The sequence below is a fragment of the Pseudovirgaria hyperparasitica genome, assembly GCF_010093815.1.
Source record: "Pseudovirgaria hyperparasitica strain CBS 121739 unplaced genomic scaffold EJ05scaffold_10, whole genome shotgun sequence".
Classification (NCBI taxonomy): Eukaryota; Fungi; Ascomycota; class Dothideomycetes; order Acrospermales; family Acrospermaceae; genus Pseudovirgaria; species Pseudovirgaria hyperparasitica.
In genome coordinates, this window is record NW_022985558.1 from 1,364,353 (window position 1) to 1,384,056 (window position 19,704).

Here is a 19,704-nt window from a genome sequence, read left to right on the forward strand (position 1 = left end):
TCTACAGCCATCAAAGGCCTTTCGCTTCGGGGAGTTTCTGTGCCACCATCGATGATACAATTTAGCAACGACCTCTGATCTTTTAAAGATCTTTTACTTTTAGCAAAAGCTGCACCAATTAGTCCCCCTGAGAGCTTTCCATGACACTATCGTCACTGAACAACAAGGAATAAGCATTATTGTGTCTGCACTTGCTATAGATGGACTAGCACTAACACAATCAGTGGTGCGAGTGTTCCATCCCCATGGAAAGCATGATTTATGGAGTATAATACGCCTATCCATGCTATGTATTTATTTTCGAGTACGTGAAATGATGTTGTTCGTTGTAGTTTGTCTTAGCATATAAGTAAGCGACAGCGAAATGAAACAGCGGCCTAGTAGGAAAGTATGGAAAATTCACCACTTGTGCGAACCTCTGCCTTGATGCTAGCTGGGGAAGAAAAATATATGTTTGCGAGATGAGACGAGGCATTTCGTTGGCATATACGAACAGTCCTGACATGTTCAAGGTGAGATTGCGTGCATAGGTTGTCTTAAGGTTGCGGTTTCTTCGGTCGCTTAGGGCATTATTTGTGATGGCAAACTAAGGTGCGGTGAATGCGAGAGTCGTGAGGGGTGGAACAGGGTCAAGTGGGCCTGTACATGTCGAGCCTTGAGTCTGAGAAAGTTGTCGACACATGCATGTCAATGCATATGGTCCTGCAGGCGCTGGCTGTTTGTGTCATCTCGAAGACGCTGAATCCTGGTGAACTGTGACTTGGATACTATTGACCACGAACAAGACCCATAGTAGACCGAAATCGATGGGAACGTTTGGGCAACTGAGCCTTAGTACCTCTGTATAACCGCTCCTGCAATGAACGCGATTGGAACCATGCAAGATCCATTCCTCCAACTCTTTTGCTCTACGCCTACGTCCAATATGCAACCATAGAACGCCACTCAAGGGGATATGTAGACCACAGTGAGCACAGTAATAAGCAGAACTTCATGCGCCGCTAAACCTCGGTGGTGATCTCGACCTGTCCTTGCTTCGAGATGCGCTTCGTCTACGGCTGCTTAGCCCAGATATCGCAGGACATAGCTCAGCACTCACGATTTCGAAGCCTGATCCCTGTACTTGTTGATAAGACGCCTCATCTCATGGCGTCCCTTATCGGCATCTATATCACGCCCGACCATACTCATACTGATTTTCTTCTTTGAGGGCACCGTCAAAAGCCTGTTAAGCAACAGGTGCTTCATAATCAAGCACACGAACACACCGCAGTCACTGCCGTTGTTCTGTATCGGCGCGTCCTCCATGTTGATGAATTTGATGTGCTTGTTGATAAGGCGACCCAAGTTTTGGGTAACTTTTCCTGCTTGCACAATGTTTTCGGTACCCAGCGAATCATAGTGGAAAGCAACTTGATCGATAGTGGAGACCAAGAGCAAAGACCAGTGCGAGCCCGATTCTGCCTCAGTAACGTCCTCGCTGTTATTTACTGGGAGAAACACATGGGTCGTCCTGGTGAAATCAGGCAGATTTGATTTGAGCGTAAGCGGGTCCGGGGTCTTTCGAAGTAATTGTGCCATGGAGGGCCGTAAGAGTGATATCGTGGCTTGTGGGTATTTTGACAGCTCTTCTCTCTCCAAGTATTCCTCCCAGAAGGAGATGACCTTCGACATTGTTACTATTTTCCTGATCTCCGTGCGGGCAGAATGTACGAACCTCATCCGTAAGCCAGTCATCTTTTATGCTATTGTAATCTCTTCGAGTCACTGGATCGTATCAGTGGACCACACGGGAATCTCGTGTCGAATGATACTTGGGAGAGGGTTGGCATACATTTGACGTCATTATAGATGAGATATGCTTCGGATAGCTCTTTATCAGACAGCTGGTCATTGTTAGGTGTGTGACTTTAACATTACGCGATGTGAAAGAGCTCACCGTATCGCGCAATCGGTTCGAGACGCGGCCGCCGAAAGGATGGAAGGACATAGTAGTAGTGGGACTGTGTAGTAAGTTTCGTAGAGGTGCAGCGAGGCGGATATATAAAGATGCAGTGAAGAGAGGTAGCGCAGGAGACAAATTAGAATGTGCCAGTCCAATGAAGCATCAAGCCTCATGTACGAATTGTATCCTCAGAGGACCAGCGTCGTGTAACGACAAGGCAGCATTCAATCATTCACTCGTCGCGCGGGCGGCGTCGCAACGCTTTGAGGCGTGCGGCCGCTGTCTAGGCAAAACCTCGGCTGTGGGCGGGGGGCACGACCACTGTCAATTGAATGACCTGGACCGCCCTTCCACGATGTCCATTGTAGCTTTCATGACACAATCATTGATATTATCACCAAGAGGCATGCCCTATAAGTCATGTGATGACAAAATGGGATGAGACAGGGTCCAACGTCAACCTATTCGCGATCCACTCCAGGATGCATACAGTAGGGATCGACATCATCCGTGTTGAAAGAAAGGATGCTGAAACCCTTTCTCACATATGGTCATTAGTTCCACCCCTGACGTCGGTACTTCTCACTCCATTTACTTGGCCTGAATAGAAATATATATATATATGCCACCTCATCATGGGAGACGCAACAAATTACAAGGGACATCTGCCATTTTTCGGCCTGATGTTATTAAGCGAAAAGAACCGGAAGAAAGGAGACGTCATCATTGAGATATGGAAGACATGCATATGTCAAGAGGTGTCCGGTCATCTGAAAGCCTGTCAATTCAGTCGCTTCCCGGGTAGATTGTGTTCAAGCTTTACGTGTTCAAGTCATATATCGGACTTTTTAAGGGGTCGTCGTTACCTGCTGGCATATTGCACTCGAAGCAGCACTCAACACCACAATCTTTGTGTATGCACTTGTCTGCTGATCCCGGATTTGTACTCACGTATCTGAAATATACGTCGCTGGCTTCGACCTTGCGGAGTCCTGGTGCATTTCATAGAAGTATTAATAGCGCATCTGATCGTACCGATCTACAAAGCATGGAGTCGAAAGCAGCCGCGACCCATTGCCCGGTTCTATTCTCGACGTTTAGAAGTAGCATAGATAGATTGTCGACATACAAGAAGGCAAAGCTGTATAGTTTGGGCCCACCTTTAGAAGCACCATCACTATGGATTAGTTCCGCCCAGACCTTGCGTTACTTAATGAGCAGAACACGTCTGGTCTCATATAATGCTTGTTATTCGGTTAGTAATCGAGTGGACTTCGCTATCCGGTCAGATTGTGACTACGTTTGGCTAGGCAAACCACTGGTCTTGTCATAAAACAAACGAGCAGACAACATGACCTTCATGCCAAAAAACATACCAGTGAAATAGATTGTGTCTAACATGATATGTCTTTACAGAAGGAACGACACGTACAGCCGCATGCTGTGGACACAGAAGGTGTGTTGTAGTGCAATGATACTTCAGCCTGGAGCGTATTATGGGAAGGTGATATGTGAAACACGGTTCCTTACGCATTACTCGAGCTAGTACTTTAAGACTCTCCTCTTTGGTATATCAATGCCCAGCCTACCATTCCCACGATCTTCTCAGGCTCCAACTGTCACCATCACTTCTCTCAAAGTCTATCTATAATCCATTTACATCGCAACTCTACACCCTCATTATACCTGTCGAACATTGTGCCATCAATACCAATTGACGACTTCACGTGCTATGGTCTGACCCTCGATAGCAGCGACAAGCATCTAAAACATTTCGAAGAAATGCATGGAGTCACACAAGTTTCAGGACGACCAAGAACGTCGATGAGTAGCCGGTACAGCCCTCTGCATGATCCGAGTGCTATCAAGAACGCATTTCCAAAGTTCCATGACCCACAACTCGTACCTTTATCAGCTTTCACCGCAACGGAAACAGCTTCTTCGCTCTGCGAATACTACGACAAGCAACCGCCATCATTCAACATTACATGGCACTGGCGCTGCCATATGTGTTCCCAGATCAACAACCCAGTGTCCCTCTGTCCTAGATGCGATCATGACTACGTTGGATGCAAATCGTGCTCCCGTGTATTTTTTCGACCTTGTTCACCAATACTCTGCCAAGAACATGGGTTTTTTGCCTCTACCGATGGGTTGTCTCTCATGATCGGCAGCAACGCACCTGCTCGACAGCATGATGAGGCGGGGTGCCGGAGAAGTAACAGGATTAAATTCGAGGAGTCCACGCATAATGAGATAGAAAAAGTAAGATCAGAGAGCCAGACGGTTCCCTTTCCGGCGCCGGCTACGAGACGAAGGATAGACAAGACGCCGTCGAAACACAGAATGAAGGCTTCAATAAGAAGAATCGTGGACAAGATCCGTGGCTTCAAGGAAAAGTTCCATGAACGTAATGCTAACAAGAACGGTGGTGATACCGCTCTTTGGAAATTGAGGGTACGCTACCAGGGTAGCCCCTTTTAGAGCGTAGCTTGTTCAATGTCTCGCCTATATCTGCTGAAGCTCTGAATCCTGATCGTGAAGGAATCAGGGTGACACATGAGTGATAGATCAATTCTAACTTTATTCACCCAGATAGTGTGTCAAAACACTTGTTAGATCCGTGGGGTGGAAACGTGCTTCCAGACTTCGGCACATAAAATCCGAATCCATGCAAGCTCAATCTGCTCAAATATTCTAATAGAGAATACAAGCTCAATCCACGCCTCAAAAATGATTGCCAAGACGGTATAATTCTAATCCGATTAGTTAGATTGCTTATGTTAGATTAAATATATAGGGTGTATATTTATTAGTCGATTTTAGTAAGGTTCTAGTAGTAAGTTTCTTATATATACGTGACTCTATAGTCTAAAGGAGGTTATTTACGAGGAGACGTGTAATTTAAGGCCCTATATATACTTATATTAGTCGAATATATACCTAATAATGTCATGACTTAGCCACTTAGTCTCCCTATCTCCTTCCTAATCGGGTAATCTTATATGATATAAGCGATTTAATTTAATATAAGCAATCTCAATCTCTTAGCATAGATTCCAAGCTTAATCCGTACTTTTAAGGTAACTAATCGTACAATCCTAATCTAGGCACTCGGATTGTATCCGATTGTATATGCCGAAGTCTGCGTGCTTCCGAGCATGAAGATTAAGAGATCGCAAGCTTACGCGTCGATCAGATAGGTCGAGACACTAATTATCGTCGAAGATGCCATTCGGACCAGTGAGATGATCCAATGTACTCTTAGATGGTTGGTCCATGCGAAGCCGAATAATAGACCAAGTGGAAGGACTATGGCGGCAGTCATCAATGGTGGAATGCGCGATTCTGGAGGCACGCCTTGACCGTGCTTCGAGATGATTTGGTAACGTCTCTCGTCAAAGGACAAGAAAAGAGACCCTAATATCGTGCCAAAAACAATTTCTAAGAAAGCGAGCCCACCGATGCTTTGGCCCCAGCCCTTGCCATGCCCTTTACGATTGGTAAGGCGTCTATGGACAGATAGAAGATACCAGATATGAGCGCGAGGTCCCTGCTCATAAGCAGCATGATCAGTCCTTGAAATAGTATGGCCTATGGTCTTGTCAGTGCCGTCTTGTAGAGTTTGAGTATGGATGTACTCTCCGAACCAGCTCTTGCTCTGACTCCATAGATTTTACCACTCATGACTGACAAGGCATCCGCCTTTTTTTTCTAATATCATGGGTGCGCATGTCTCCGATAGTATGAGTATACCAATCAACTATGTAAGGCCAATCAGTGCTGCGCTTGACCCTTGAACCCATCTCCAGCCAGCTGGATTGGAGAGAAATTCTCCAATGACTGGGTCGAGTGATTTTCCCAACATGATGACAGTTCCCAAAACGCACATCGGAAGACTACGCTGGCCTGCAGGATAAAGGTCTGGTATTACACTAGCTAGAGCCGTAAGAGCTGAAGAGCCACAAGCACCAGTAAGGAACCGGAGCACGACCAGAGATGGGAAGTTCGGCGAAGCAGCTGCATTGAAGCTCGTTGCAGCTGGAAATGTGACAACAAAAAGCAGCTGTCGACGATACAGTTCTGAGAGTGGACTCCAGATGAGCGGACCAATCGTGAAGCCAAACGGACCACTTCAGAGCTCTAGAGAAGAGCCAAGGGTTGTGAGGATCGTGCGAGGCCCATGAGACGGGACATGATCTGGTGAGAGTACCAGAGCCCTCGTAGACGGTCCCTGCAATGCATTCTGTGAACAGCACTTTGGTAATACTATTGTATGATGAACTGAAGGACCTTCAAATGGGTCATTGATGGTTATCACAGACACATTCGGTGTCTCCTTTGCTTGCGCCATCAAGGAAAATGAATGGAAGAGGTGCAAAAAGGTGACGTTCAGCCTACATTGGTGCGCGACTTGAGGTTCAGGCTTGAGTACATCGGATCAGCCAGAACGCAGTTTCGAGTAATATTTTGTAATCCCTTTGTATTGCGCAGCCTATGTCTCACGATCATGTTAATGCTTATGTAGGACAGCCCAGTCGCTCCATGTCGTAAAGCATGGCTCGGTAAGCTGCGGAGTTGGTTCTGCATAACATTAAGAGAAATCTATAGCCTGGGAGCTATGGTCACCATGGAGTCGAGATAGATGCGGGCAATATCGGTGATCTCATATCATGAAAGACTATAAGAGCATCTATAACATAAGAAATGAAATAATTCTTAGCTATTCTCACAATGCTGTACAAGTGGTTGGGAGGCCATTCCCACCCCCAACTGTCTATCACTTCCGCTCTTTTGCTGATCTGATTCTTACCATATACAGTTTCACTGTCCTGGCTTGCGCTGCTGGTAAGGAGGGTTGTATACCAGCTTCCGTGTCTTGATTGGAGCCCACTTATACCTATATATTTGTCAGTAGTCTTGTACTTGTACTTTCAAGACTGAAGTCTCGAGAAAGGCACGCGCAGCGCTTACCTCTTGACCCATATGCTGACTGCGAAAAGTACGCTAGTCACTGCGAGCACCTTCCAACCCATTTTCTTCCGTTCATCCATCTCGGGTTCGGCAGACCAGTTCAAAAATTCGACGACGTCTTTGGCCATCTGAGACGTGGTAGCTGGGGTTCCGTCTTCGTATTCAACGAGACCATCGTAGAGGACTCGTGCCATGGCAATGCCAGTTCCGGGAAAATAAGGGTTGAAGTTCAGGCCATCGGCGACTTGAGCACCTGGTGGTGGCTCCTCTGGGTACCCAGTCAATAGGCTGAAGATGTAATCGCAGCCTCCATGACGCGCCTTGACCATCAAGCTTAAATCTGGAGGCAGAGCACCTTGATTGGCAGCGCGAGCGGCTTCGTCATTCTTATATGGGCTTGGGAGGTAGTCAGATAATTTTCCGGGTCGCTTTTCAATTTCTCCCTCATCGTTTGGTTCGGTATCATATTCGTTCTCTTCAGCTAGTGCTTTGGCTTCGTCGACGGTCATGATGGTTCCGACAAGAGTTCTGTATGGAACTCGAGCAAGTGAATGGCAGGATGCGCAAACCTCGCGGTAGACTTGAAATCCTCGTCGTAGCCTGGAAGTGTCAGATTTGGCCAGACGAACACTGTGCCATTACAAAACGTACGCTTGATGATCAAATGTCTTGTGCCATTTGGCGTGTTCCCAAGGATAGTGTGTGGCATGAAGACTAAGGGCTTGTGGTCAGCGAGTTCTCCATTTTTCAAGTATGGCGATCAAATGAAGTAGGACATATGTTGCTGAAGGATTTACTAACCCTTCTTCGGCCATCGTGGCCGCATTCAACTCTTTGCCGTAGAGATGCCAGTACCAGGCGACGGATCCAATGGCGAACGCGGTGGCAGCCGATGCGGTGGCGGTGGCTCTCCAGGCATCAGAGGCTTGTTCGGTAGAAGAGCTAGAAGAGGAGGCAGCGCGCTGGGGTAAAATCAATCAGTACGCAACTTCGTGAAGATAACATCGGCGAAAGAGGTGATGCGTAGTCAAGCATGAAGTTTCGGTACATACTGAAGCTGGCTTTCCGGCCACATTGCGTGCGACAGGGCGCACAACACGCGCTGAGCGAAGACACGATCTCGCCAGCATGGTGAGGTCTGACCTGATGATGCCCGGGGGACGAAATTGGGCGGATGCTGTGGGCAATTGATGTCGAAGGAGGTTTTGGAGGAATCTTGGTAGGGAAAGAGCTCTCTCTCGTCAACCGGGGCTTGGCATCCTGATCTGATTAAGCGCCTTCTGATTGGCCGCAACTTTCCTCGGTGACCTCTTCGATGTTGGAATGCGATACGAACGCAAATAGTCATTTTCAAGATCCAATCAACCGTATATTGCCTGGCACTTATGTACTTGTTTCATCGGTTTCATAAGCGTACTACGAATGGTTTTACTACATATCACTAATATACACGGATCTGCGAATGACAGCATCTTTCGGCTGACATTCCTTTGTCTTGAATACTTTCAACTGCAGTCAGAACCAGTGTTCTGCATGCGTTATGTCGAGCAAGAGTGTGTGTACTATCAGACTCAAATAGCGCACGCATCCATAAGTTTCTGGCACGCGGAGCCATTGTTCACATAGTCCGTCCAGCAGTCCATGATCTCTCCTGGTACCATTTGGGCCACTGTCGAAGATCTCATAAAGAAACCATCTCTGAAACCTGTCTACAGTACCGCTTTCACGAAACCTACTATCAGTACGCAACCGCATTCAAATGTTAGAGGGCGAGAGTCATGGCCCCATCTACACCTTGGACGAGTCTTACTTGGACCTGAATCTTTGCTGAACGGCTCCTTTGGCTTGCTTGTACGTATTCGAGATCAGAATCGGATAGATCCTGTTTTTGGAAAATGTCTTACTGAGATCCTCACACCTCGTCTTCCACGTGGCTTGGACGTTTCCAATGTCTTCGTGCGGTCCAGACTGAGATGTTGGATCTACCCACTTTCCTTCAGCCGACTGGAAAGTGTCCAGACTCGGCCTTTCAACTTGCTCTACGATAGCCCATACATTTTTCCAATATGGGGCATGCGTAGACCAGCGCCAATTCGCATAAGCAAAGTGAAGCCCATGTTTGGCGGGTAAATCACAGAGCTCGCAAAGACCATTGAATTATCGTTGGCGGTCAGTCCCAATCATCTCAGCTGATGTATGTGATGAACCAGACTATAGAGAGAGTTTAGTACGCTCGACGCGATGGAATCCATTTGTGCTCATACCTGAAGCAGGTCTGTGGCGATTGAGCCCATCATCTTAGTCACGAGCGCAATTGAACGTGTTTGTCCTTTCTACAGGGGCTCTTTATCCACCACTCAAATTTGGCAAGCGGTTGAGGCATCATCACTTTCATTCCTTGGTATCAAGCTGAATCTCCAGGACAGTCCCAATAGTGCATGGGTCGTCATAAGCATGCGCTTAAACATCTTTATAACGGCACGCACTTGCTAGCACTCGTAGGTCGGGGTATTCAAGTTAAATTGCCTCGAAGCCGGCTCAGATTCTCTGGTAGCGTATGTCACTGCTTATAACCAGTGGAGATGTTGGCAAACGATATCGGTCTAGTCTCTAAGATGCGCGACAGAGAGACATTTTAACATGTGGCTATCAATTGGAAGAGCAACTACCCGAAGCCGCTATGTACAGTATTTTGGCATTGGAGGGGACTTGAGCATCATAAAAACGATGACGTCAAGTCTAGGCTCCGGCCACCTCATACAATAGCTGGAGCTGACTTCATATGATTGTTGTGTGGCCCTGAATACGTATATAAAAATCGCGTATACATTGGGTAAACCCTCGCGAGGAGTCGGTCGGCGTCGGCGAGGCGTCTATCGGTCAGCGAGGGACCAGTCGGTAGCCGCATGTGAACATCATATTGCCCGCTCTGACCGCCTTCGAGGCGTGGGCTGCACACTTTGCGTAAACTATATATACAGACTTTAAACTCAAGATATATGCGCAATTGTTCGACAGACACTCAACACCTGAACTGCACGGTATTTTGTTCCTATACCAATCATTTCACGGTAAGTTCGTCGAGAAAAGTCCCACTCGACGCCGAGGCCCACGCTTGTGTGTGTCATAGTCCGGCCATGAAAACTGACTATAGAAAGCAGCAGTACAACCTAGTTATAGACCGTCTCCAGCACGAGCCCCTCGCGGTTCACGATCGCCCTTGTATTACTTCAGCTGTAGAAGACTATCCACAATTGATACGCACATCCACGACAAGCGCACACTATGGCTACCGTAAGTCTGCTGGAATGCGGTCCTTGACTGCTGCTCATGACATGCAGAACGGCGTGAAAACGATGAATAACAGCGAGGATTCGAGGATCAAAGGCTACACGCCTCTTACACCCCCGAATCTCCTGCAACACGAAATTGAACAATCAGAAAGGTCGAAAGAAGTCGTAATTCAAGCTCGTAATGAGTCAGTATGCATTGTACATGGCACAGACAAGCAGCAGCGTCTGCTGGTCGTCGTGGGTCCCTGCTCGATTCACGATCCACAAGCTGCCTTAGAATACTGCGATCGCCTGCTGAAATTGAAAGAGAAATATCAAGACGCGCTCTTGATAGTCATGAGGAGTTATCTGGAAAAGCCCCGAACTACAATTGGATGGAAAGGCTTAATCAACGACCCGGATATTGATAACTCGTTCAAGATTAACGATGGTCTCAAGATATCGCGGAAGCTCTTCCTCGACTTGACCGAGAGAGGCATGCCGCTGGCCAGCGAAATGCTAGATACCATCTCGCCACAATTCCTTGCGGACTTACTTAGTGTTGGTGCTGTGGGTGCGAGGACTACCGAATCTCAACTTCACCGAGAACTGGCATCGGGTTTGTCTTTTCCAGTCGGCTTCAAGAACGGCACAGATGGGTCGTTAGGTGTTGCCGTAGACGCTATTGGCGCTGTGAAGAACGGACATCACTTCCTCTCTGTCACTAAGCCCGGTGTTGTTGCCATTGTACAGACGGAGGGTAACGAAGACTGCTTCGTGATCTTGAGAGGGGGAACTAAAGGCACGAATTATGACGCAAAGAGTATTGCTGAGGCAAAGGAGAGCCTGGCTAAGAAGGGCCTGAACGCCCGCCTAATGGTCGACTGCAGCCATGGTAACTCTCTGAAAAATCACAAAAACCAGCCCAAGGTGGTACACGATCTAGCAACACAAATCTCTGCCGGTGAGACTGGGATCATGGGTGTGATGATTGAAAGTAATATCAATGAAGGTGGGTAGTCACCAGTCTGGCTGATCCCCTGTTTGCTAAAATTCTCTTAGGCGCCCAAAAGTCACCCATGAATGGAAAAAAAGATCTCAAATATGGCGTAAGCATCACTGATGCCTGCATCGGTTGGGATGATACCGAACTTGTACTGGAGGAGCTGGCCACCGCCATTCGCAAGCGAAGGGCCCTGAACGGAGTTAACGGCCACGCGTAGTCTTCCAAGGCTGACAATTTTCCTTGTTTGTATACCTTGAACTGGGCGTTGAAGGGATGAAAAGTGGCTATCATGAATGCATTATGACACACCTCTCTCGCTGCATCCTGTTGCCACTGTATATATCCTGCAGGCGCTCATTCCAGCTTACTCACAGGTGGGGGCGGGATCCATGTAAAATGTATATGGAACATGCAGCCCTGAAGGCAAACATCCTGGACGCCGTGAAGTTACGAGCCCCGCTCGCCTACCCCTGTAGCAATCTACATTTTGCATCCTTGTTCATCTCAATCGGTGAAGAGATCCCGGAAGTGAGACCAGATGCGGGCATGCAGGAGTTCGAATCGAGAAGATCGGACTTACGTAAACGTATCCAGCAGCCGTGCCAGCAGTTGTTATGAAATGTTGGTGGCGTGTGCGTCGAACGCCTGATCCGTTCTCATTTATTGTACGGCGTGGGCTGCAATTGTGCGTTGTACGTTTCACGCCACGCTGTCAGGCGTGCGGCATGAATATGAGTGGCAAGAAGCAAATTACCATGGCGGGAACGCGGAGTCCGAAAAAGCCGGCCGTCCCAGGAGTCTGGAGAGTTGTGCGCCTCATATTCACTAGTGGTCGATCACGCGGCTCGGGCTTATTGTGGGGAACTGCACAAGCTAGCTCAGTATTCATGTAAATGTATATATGTATCAATTTCGTAAATAGGGTGATGAGTAAGAAAATAGTACCGAGTGTAAGGTGCCCCTAAATTTACCGATGTGTTTTCACCGGACCGGCCAGTGCAAGACCAACAAAAGAGATGAATGGATTGAAGCGAGTGACGAGGTTCTCATGAAGACATTAGGAAAATAAGTCTTGTGTGTATGCCTATATTTATTGACGCCAAGTCGTTTGCGCCGTGAATAATGATTCCAGTACGCCGGATGCTGTGCTTTGTAAAACTGACAATAAGCCGATGCGGTCATGTGCTCTCACTCTCTTCTGCAGAATGGTAGAGTTGGGCAAATTTCGATTCGGGCTGGCTGAGAAGGGAATATGGAGCATCGTACTCGACGATTCGGCCGCCTTCCATCATGGCAACGCGGTCGAAGTCGAGGATGGAGTCGAGCTTATGTGCCACTGTGATGACAGTGTGGTATGCAAACTTTGTCCGCAAAACATCTTGAATGACGACCTCTGTTTGTGCGTCGACGCTGGAGATATGTTAGCAAGGTGCAATGATAGATGGTAAATTGGCATACCTCGACGTCGCTTCGTCAAGTACCAATATCCTCCCAGGACGAAGCATGGCTCGAGCCAAACAAAACAGCTGTTTCTGCCCCTGACTAAAATGACAATCTTCCACCAGCGTACTTAGACCACCCTTCTCACTGATGATGTTCCACAATTGGACGCTTTCCAAGGCTTCGATGATATCGCTTTCTGCAGCAGTGCCAGTAGGCGACGCATTTTCCTGAACGGTCCCAGGAAAGAGATACGCATCTTGTGGAACCCCTATTATTCTTGACCGAACAGTCTGGCGGGGTATGGTCGCGATATCGATACCGTCGATGATAAGTGACCCTGAGGTCTGGTCAAGCATGCGGAACAGGGTCAGCATAAGTGATGATTTGCCACTACCAGTTCTGCCACATATGGCAACCTTCTGTCCTGGCTGTATTGACAAGTCTAGATTCTCAAGGACATTCGATGGGGGCCTTGATGCTGTTAGTGACCAGTACGTTCTGGAGACGAGACACGCTTACTTGTAAGAGGCCGATACATTCTTGAATTCGATTGATCCCTTTGATGGCCAAACCGCAGGTGGCTGTTGAGACTCATGCTGCTGATGCTCATCGGCAGTATCCTCGGTGAAAGACTTGATGCGAGCTATTGCACCTATGTTTGTCTCAAGCATCGTCCAGAAAACAACAAGTTGTTTTATATATTGGCTGAACATGATCACATTGAGCATAGCCACTCCTACGTATCCGGCACTCAATTGACCTCGCAGGTTGACCACCAGAGAGATGAGCAGGACCGCGACTGCGGCCACCATAAGATCAAGAACGAGAGTGATCCATCTTTGGACAGCGAAGAGCAGATAGAATGGACGCTGAGACCGATCAAGAAGGCCCCGAACACGCACTTGAAGGGCGTCCTGCCAACAAAATGCTCGAATAGTTGCTAGACCACCGAGGCATTCTACAAGCTCGGACATAAGTGGCGACTTTGCTTCGAGATCAAGGAACCGAAGTTGGCGAGATGTCCGGAGATAGAACTTTTGCACTAAGTAAAGAACGATTACGCATATAGGAAAGGAAATCGCAGCGTAAGCAGATGCTACACCAATGAGAACCATTTGTGCAATACACATCACGACGACTGTGCACGTTAGCGGATTCCAACTGTATTCGTGCTGCCTTACCTGTAAAGGTCTGTAGGGCATTGACGGGCAAGTCCATATCGATTAATTGCAAATCCTGGCTGAACCTGTTGATTGTTACACCAGTATCGGTAGTACTGAAGAAACGCATGGGAGCGCTGATTATGTCACAGTTAGCAGTCATCCCAACGTGATCAGTTTCTGGTGACGTATACGTACTTCAGGACAGTCTTGAGTATCTTCTCGTGGAAAGCAACACCAGATCTAGGGACTGCAGTGATGATAATTTGCCTACATGTCATTAGAGTCGTGTTAAAGATAGAGTTGCAGGCTCCTCACCATGTGGCTATGAGAAGGCTCACGATTGCTGATAGCCCAAGTACAGCGTATATTCCCAGCCAGTATCCTAAGTTGCCGTTCGGGGTTTCTATGTTAGCCGCAGCCCACCATTTAACCCATATACCTGGACGATGTTAACTACGAACAATGATGTGATATAGGATTCAACGTACTAGGGAAAGTGTAACAGAAGACAAAGCTCATGATACCGAGAACGAATATTATGGCGGGCATCCATCCAATGGCTCGTATATAGTAGCCATACACGGCTATGTCACTCGTTCGTCGAGCATTTTCGGCATCAACACTCACTACGTTTGGCAACTCTTCCTTCGCGTGCGTGATCGGCGGAAATAGTCCCGCTGTTTTCTCCGTAAATGATCGTCGCACAGAAGCGTGAGCCCAGTCAGTAGGTTGAAGGTTAAAACTCGAAACATAGCCACCGCTCCGGTTGAGAGTATGGAATGATCCTTGCTCCCCTATAAACCCACTCTGATTGATAGCAACGATGTGATCGGCGTACGGAACACGTTGAGCTTAGAGCTGGTTAGCTTTTACACATACAGGAATAGTACTGTACTAACCTGATGATGAAGCAAGTACGATCGTAGCCCGCTTCCGGCGAAGGATTCCGTTTTTACCAAGGAGGTTGTGGAAAACTTTGTTCTCAGTATCTTGATCTAGACTACAGAAGACATCATCGAGGAGGACAATATCTCTCTGCCCGTATACAGCTCTCGCTAATGCCTGTTTCGTTGTCAGTACGCATCCATTTCCAGAAAAGGTCACATTAAACTTACGATTCGTTGGCTTTGGCCTCCACTGAGGGCAACACCGTTGCTCCCGATGACAGTTTGATCACCTTGTGGTAAATGTGCGAAATCCTCGTCTAAAGCACAGGCTTCGACAACATCGTGATACCACTTCTCGTCATACCGACACGTTATACCAACAATACTCTCTTGAACGGTACTGTTCATGTGCCACGGAGTCTGGTTGCAGTATGCTATGCTAGATGATGAAATGCCTACTCGGCCTGATACCGTAGGCAGTTCTCCAAGTATTGCTTTCAGCAAGGTGGACTTGCCACAACCCACAGGACCAATCAACATGGTCACTTTCTCTCGAGGAACACTGAGATTGACATGTTTCAATACTGGAGTCGACTCCTCCGTCCAACCGAAGTTGCCTTCCTGAATGATAATCGCCTCGGGCATGTTATAGTAGCACCGATCTTCTTGGAGCATTAGCCCAAAGTCAAGTTTCTCCGTGCTCATTGTCTTTGCTGCGCTGATTTCACTCTGCTCGGAGATACTCTTCTTCCTGACGCTATGGATGCTGCCTGCGTCAAATGTCTCCCCAGGCTTCTCTCGGTAGTCTTTGTGCTCTTCTGCCTCGAGAAACTGTTGAATACGCTGGAAAGACCCAACAGCACCCATAAATGTGACTAGCGCTTGCATGAAGGATTGGATGGGCTCTGATAACAGTGTGAAAAGAGACAGAGACGTGAAAACTCGAGCCGTGTCTAACGTAGTATTGCCACCGGCGTTTCGGGCTGTGACGGAGAAGACAGCAAATGTCAGAATAGGGGCGCCGACGGGGGTGATATACGCTAAATATATCAGTCCAAAACGTTCAACTGTTGATATGTGCACATACAGAATGCCATGGTATAGATCTGCAACTTTCTGAAACCTTTCGAGATCTCCATTTCTTCCTTGCGGAGCTCCTGCAGGCGTCGTTGAAGGGTGTCCTTGAGACCACACATTTTAACCCCTTTCATGGCTCCAAGCATAGCGGTCGTGGCTGAGATACGTTTTTCGATGGCTTGTAGCCACGCTGTCTGCCGCGCAAGGACGAGCGATGTAGTGGCTGCGGCGCCGAACATAGCAACTACACTCGTTAGTCACTAAGTCAAAGTTTTGCGCAGAATGAGCGTACAGATAGAGACACCGATTGGTATCGCGCAAGCAGCCCCTAATTGGCGTTGTAACAGGTATATAGCCAACACAATCTCGATGATGCACGCCCATAAGTCATGCATCATTTGCCAACCAGTAGTTATTCTCTCGATGTCCGCACTCATCAATGTCAGCGCCGAGGCAGGATCTGTTGATGTCGACTGTAGATTTGTGGCTTTTCTGTAGATCATTGAGATCAAACCTCCGCGGGCCATTGTGATGGTTCTATATGACAAGTGTTGGCTTTGTCCGGTGGTGACCTGAAGTGTGTCAATTTTAACAACTTATTCCGAGGTAAATCAATAGTGCCTTACCGCAATACCCGAGTACACAATGACATACGCGCCAATCAAGCCATATCCTATCTGTCTGCTTTGTTTGTCAAGAAATTCGTTGGACAAAGTGATTGCTCTATCTATCAGTAGCGGTTGGCAGAATGTGAATGCGATCAAGGCGACTCGATAAGGGACAGCCGCAACAATGGGCCATATCAGAGTCTTGAATGCTACACCGAATAACGCATTCGCCGGAATAGCGGTCTTCTTCACTAATGTAGTCTGCTCCGGTATTTTACTCTCCAACGCCATTTCTGTGGTCTGCTCCTTGGATACCGCAGAGGAAGATGACTGATCTGCTGCTTGTCGAGTAACTATAAGATGTTAAAATCGTCTTCATGTACTGATATCCGCACAAAGTGGGAAGAAAGGTTCTATGTGTTGACGAACCTCGGTGCCAACTTGTCTGCATAATATAATCGAGATGTTCCGATTGCAATGACTTGTCCAGCGGATATAGATCATCAACATCGAGATTGGCTTTGAAACCGACCTTGAACAATGAATTCAACCACCAAAATGTCCATCTGTTGAAGGTCCCTGCGAGTGCCTCCGGCGGACACGTTTCATAAGCTGGTCTTAGAAGATGTCTTTTCTGCTGGGACTCTAGCAGCAGCGAGACTCCCTTGATCCCACAGATCAGAATGAAAAGTACAGCATGGCTTCGATTATATTGCTGTAACCACAGGGTTCTCGCGTGAGCAATGTCGAAGAGAAGTGTAAACAGGAGATACAGTTCCAGTATAAGTGATGGTTTGACAGATCGATTATGTTCAACGTAGGAAAGAAGTCCTAATAGTATGGCTCCCACAAAGCTGAGACCCGCGGCGGCCACAGAGGCTTTTGATGCTATACTCATCGGCTGTATCCATAGTATCAACGCTGCAAAATTGAGCGCGGCTAGCGATGCATATCCTGTCTACGAACAATTTAGTAATTGAGACAAGGCAAATCGGTAGCATGAGCTCTGTACTCACCAGCTTAACGAATCTCCATCTGCTGCGTACAACCTTCGGACGTGTTGTGCGCAGGTATAGTAGGCGTGCTGGAGCAAGGATGAGGAGCACTACGACTGGTAGAATGGTCAAGATAGTGTCTTCGAAGTACAATGTGAAATCAAAGCCACCACGACATGACCCAGCGTAAGGACCGAAGGTATTATCAATTTCCAAGCATCTTTCAGTCGAAGAATTGTCCATACTGAAGGTGTCCAGTCAGTTGCTCTGAGGTTGAGGATCACCGAGAGTTCACTTTGAACGACCAGATTCAAGAAATGATTCTGTCGATGCAGGCCTTAATGCACGCTTCAGGTTTCCCCGGAGATCGACGCATCTCTATAAGTCCAATTTCCTCCAGTTGGTAGGCATCAGGTGCATTAATCCCGGGCTTACAGCTACAGCTACCATGTCGTAAGGGGCGCCCGTATATGCTACAGTATGGACAACATGGCAGAAACGCGTGGGTCAATGCATAGCATTGCTAAATATGGAGATGTTTGGCACCTGCATAAGTTCATCTAGAATTTGCAGCGGTCAAGGAAGAGACTGTGATCGGCGAAATTAGTTGTATATTGATTAGTTCCTAGATGAAGCCGCAGCTGGCAACTCCTCCGGACCCCACTGGCCTAGCGTCATGCGCGCATTGGTAGTTCACGAACCTTATAGACCAGACACTTGTCCATCCCGCCCTGGATGCTGACACTTTGAGCCAGCCTGACCACTTGTGTAGTTTCGACGCCCCCATGTTATTCCAACCGCCACGGCGCCTCTTATCCCGTCATGGAAATTCCCTCTGATCTTTTGACTCCGTGCCCGCCTGCTGCCGCTAACCTTGATTACTGTGACCAGGTATTCTTTGTATTCCTTGATATATGGTAACTGGGATCTAGGTTAGGTGCAATCGCAACCTTGACCATAGGGGCTCAATGGAATGATGCTCGTCAAATGCCCACACTGCGGACTATTCCCGTAATGATCAGGCTGATCATCTCACTCCATAGTAATCAGAAGGTCCTCAACTGACCCCGCCACGTCTGGTCGTTTCTTGGCCTGATTCTGTTTTCTTTTTCTCTGGCCTGCCTCTACGTACCCGACTTGAGTATTTCGTGTGCAAGAACATGTGGTGGCGAATTGTTCAGATGTTGCGCTCTCTGCGTCAAGAAGTGAAGTGCCAAGCTTGTAGGACCTTGTGATCATACGCTCAAGCGAGTGTAAAAGCTGTTTCCCATTGGGCTCTCTGATGGGATCGAGTTCATAGTGACCACTGTGAGCTGTTCCTTATTCATGTTTTTCGGGTCACTATACCCTGGGTTACAATCTCCAGGCGCGTCGGCACGTCGACGCGTCGCCGTTCCATACCCGCTCGTGAGAATCAACTTGCACTAAGGGTGTTTCTAGCATAAATTTGTAAGATGGTCGCTTTGTAATGTCCAGCAGCAGTAGCTTAAGAGTGGATCAGAGTTGATCCCGGGAGTTGCTGCCTTGTGAACTATCACTGTACATAGCAGGCAGCCGTACTAGACTTTGCAGCATGTGGTGAGGTTGGAATTCACTCAAAAGGTCTGTGCCCTGCCGTTGTCTTATTGAAACACCCGGACCAAGCAGTGATCCATAGCGTGTCGAACTACTAGCACTTTGCGTATCTTTGAGTACACTTGCTGACAGGATGGGGAAGTGGAGCATTACTAACTGAGTCATCATTACAGTATCGAATCTTCGCACAAAGTCAATTCTCGTCCCTTATTCACCAGTTTCCATCGTTCAGGGGAAACGTGACCCCGTCTGTCTGCTCACCCTGGCTTTCACTCGTCATAGTAGTCCATTCGTAATGACCACACCCGAGTCCTGGACTCCACTCGCCCTTCCCTGTCCAGTTCCAATCCTGGTTCGACTTTCTTGTTTGTCGCTCTTCCATCGATTGCCCCATGCAGGATTACCACATCAGCCGCAAGCCCAACTTCGTGCTGACTTGCGACGTCAGTGACTGGTAACATAGGAGGCTTGCATAAGTTGGACAAAAGTCGCTGGCCCGTGCCGCACGGCGGGCGACTGGCACAGCCTTACAGCGGCGCCATGGTCTTAAAGTCGCAACACTAGAAGGCTGGGAATGCTGGCAGCTGTCAAGCATCCGTTCACAAGGTGGCTGTCTCTACGTGGTAAGTGGGCTTACAGGGTGTGGCGTTCCGGGCCCTCGGGAGGCTATATCCTCACTAGTGATCCAGCTACCGGGATCTGAATTAGGAGGTCGGCCGGAACGTCTATTTTGTGGCGTCAGATCCTCGCAGCTTACCG

At 47.9% G+C, this 19,704-nt stretch overlaps 7 protein-coding genes across 7 annotated transcripts; 3 read left to right on the forward strand and 4 right to left on the reverse strand.

Moving 5' to 3' along the window:
• Positions 1–1,095: 1,095 nt before the first annotated feature.
• EJ05DRAFT_501767 (sentrin-specific cysteine protease) lies at positions 1,096–1,990 on the reverse strand (the record flags this gene model as incomplete). Its single annotated transcript, XM_033747155.1, has 4 exons — positions 1,096–1,665; positions 1,718–1,767; positions 1,835–1,886; positions 1,940–1,990. The coding sequence occupies 4 exons, from the start codon at positions 1,988–1,990 to the stop codon at positions 1,096–1,098; spliced, it is 723 nt and encodes a 240-aa protein (XP_033599689.1).
• A 1,196-nt stretch (positions 1,991–3,186) lies between these two features.
• Positions 3,187–4,429, forward strand: EJ05DRAFT_487199 (uncharacterized protein; the record flags this gene model as incomplete). The annotated part of the gene is made up of 3 exons (XM_033745594.1): positions 3,187–3,200; positions 3,362–3,401; positions 3,530–4,429. 3 exons carry the CDS (start codon positions 3,187–3,189, stop codon positions 4,427–4,429), a joined length of 954 nt encoding a protein of 317 aa, XP_033599690.1.
• A 2,340-nt stretch (positions 4,430–6,769) lies between these two features.
• EJ05DRAFT_440248 (putative cytochrome C1/Cyt1) lies at positions 6,770–7,878 on the reverse strand (the record flags this gene model as incomplete). Its single annotated transcript, XM_033741921.1, has 4 exons — positions 6,770–6,845; positions 6,920–7,519; positions 7,571–7,633; positions 7,721–7,878. Coding segments are annotated over 4 exons (897 nt in total), but the record flags the coding sequence as incomplete, so codon positions are not given.
• A 384-nt stretch (positions 7,879–8,262) lies between these two features.
• On the forward strand, positions 8,263–9,091 carry EJ05DRAFT_511961 (uncharacterized protein). The gene has a single exon (XM_033748289.1). It carries the CDS (start codon positions 8,561–8,563, stop codon positions 9,047–9,049), a length of 489 nt encoding a protein of 162 aa, XP_033599692.1. The 5' UTR covers positions 8,263–8,560; the 3' UTR covers positions 9,050–9,091.
• Positions 9,092–10,204: 1,113 nt separating this feature from the next.
• Positions 10,205–11,414, forward strand: EJ05DRAFT_501771 (3-deoxy-7-phosphoheptulonate synthase; the record flags this gene model as incomplete). Its single annotated transcript, XM_033747156.1, has 3 exons — positions 10,205–10,213; positions 10,261–11,203; positions 11,254–11,414. The coding sequence occupies 3 exons, from the start codon at positions 10,205–10,207 to the stop codon at positions 11,412–11,414; spliced, it is 1,113 nt and encodes a 370-aa protein (XP_033599693.1).
• A 639-nt stretch (positions 11,415–12,053) lies between these two features.
• EJ05DRAFT_466563 (canalicular multispecific organic anion transporter 1) lies at positions 12,054–17,981 on the reverse strand. Its single transcript, XM_033742812.1, has 14 exons — positions 17,392–17,981; positions 16,805–17,333; positions 16,394–16,728; positions 16,060–16,339; positions 15,778–16,011; positions 14,919–15,730; positions 14,703–14,865; positions 14,292–14,654; positions 14,119–14,242; positions 13,999–14,070; positions 13,822–13,937; positions 13,160–13,778; positions 12,656–13,111; positions 12,054–12,607 (listed from the first exon to the last, which is right to left on the reverse strand). The coding sequence occupies exons 1-14, from the start codon at positions 17,611–17,613 to the stop codon at positions 12,376–12,378; spliced, it is 4,557 nt and encodes a 1,518-aa protein (XP_033599694.1). The 5' UTR covers positions 17,614–17,981; the 3' UTR covers positions 12,054–12,375.
• Positions 17,982–18,738: 757 nt separating this feature from the next.
• On the reverse strand, positions 18,739–19,229 carry EJ05DRAFT_59843 (uncharacterized protein). The gene has a single exon (XM_033749791.1). The coding sequence runs from the start codon at positions 19,111–19,113 to the stop codon at positions 18,868–18,870; it is 246 nt and encodes an 81-aa protein (XP_033599695.1). The 5' UTR covers positions 19,114–19,229; the 3' UTR covers positions 18,739–18,867.
• Between the last annotated feature and the right edge of the window lie 475 nt (positions 19,230–19,704).

Bases quoted from the DNA above. Each gene is read 5' to 3' on its own strand.
- EJ05DRAFT_511961 (XM_033748289.1), top strand. From the start codon at position 8,561: ATGATCTCTCCTGGTACCATTTGGGCCACTGTCGAAGATCTCATAAAG.
- EJ05DRAFT_59843 (XM_033749791.1), bottom strand. From the start codon at position 19,113: ATGATGACTCAGTTAGTAATGCTCCACTTCCCCATCCTGTCAGCAAGT.
- EJ05DRAFT_466563 (XM_033742812.1), bottom strand. From the start codon at position 17,613: ATGGACAATTCTTCGACTGAAAGATGCTTGGAAATTGATAATACCTTC. The intron at 16,340-16,393 runs GTAAGGCACTAT...GACACACTTCAG, and splicing joins TTGTGTACTCGGGTATTGCG to GTCACCACCGGACAAAGCCA. The intron at 15,731-15,777 runs GTATGTGCACAT...TGATATATTTAG, and splicing joins GATCTATACCATGGCATTCT to CGTATATCACCCCCGTCGGC.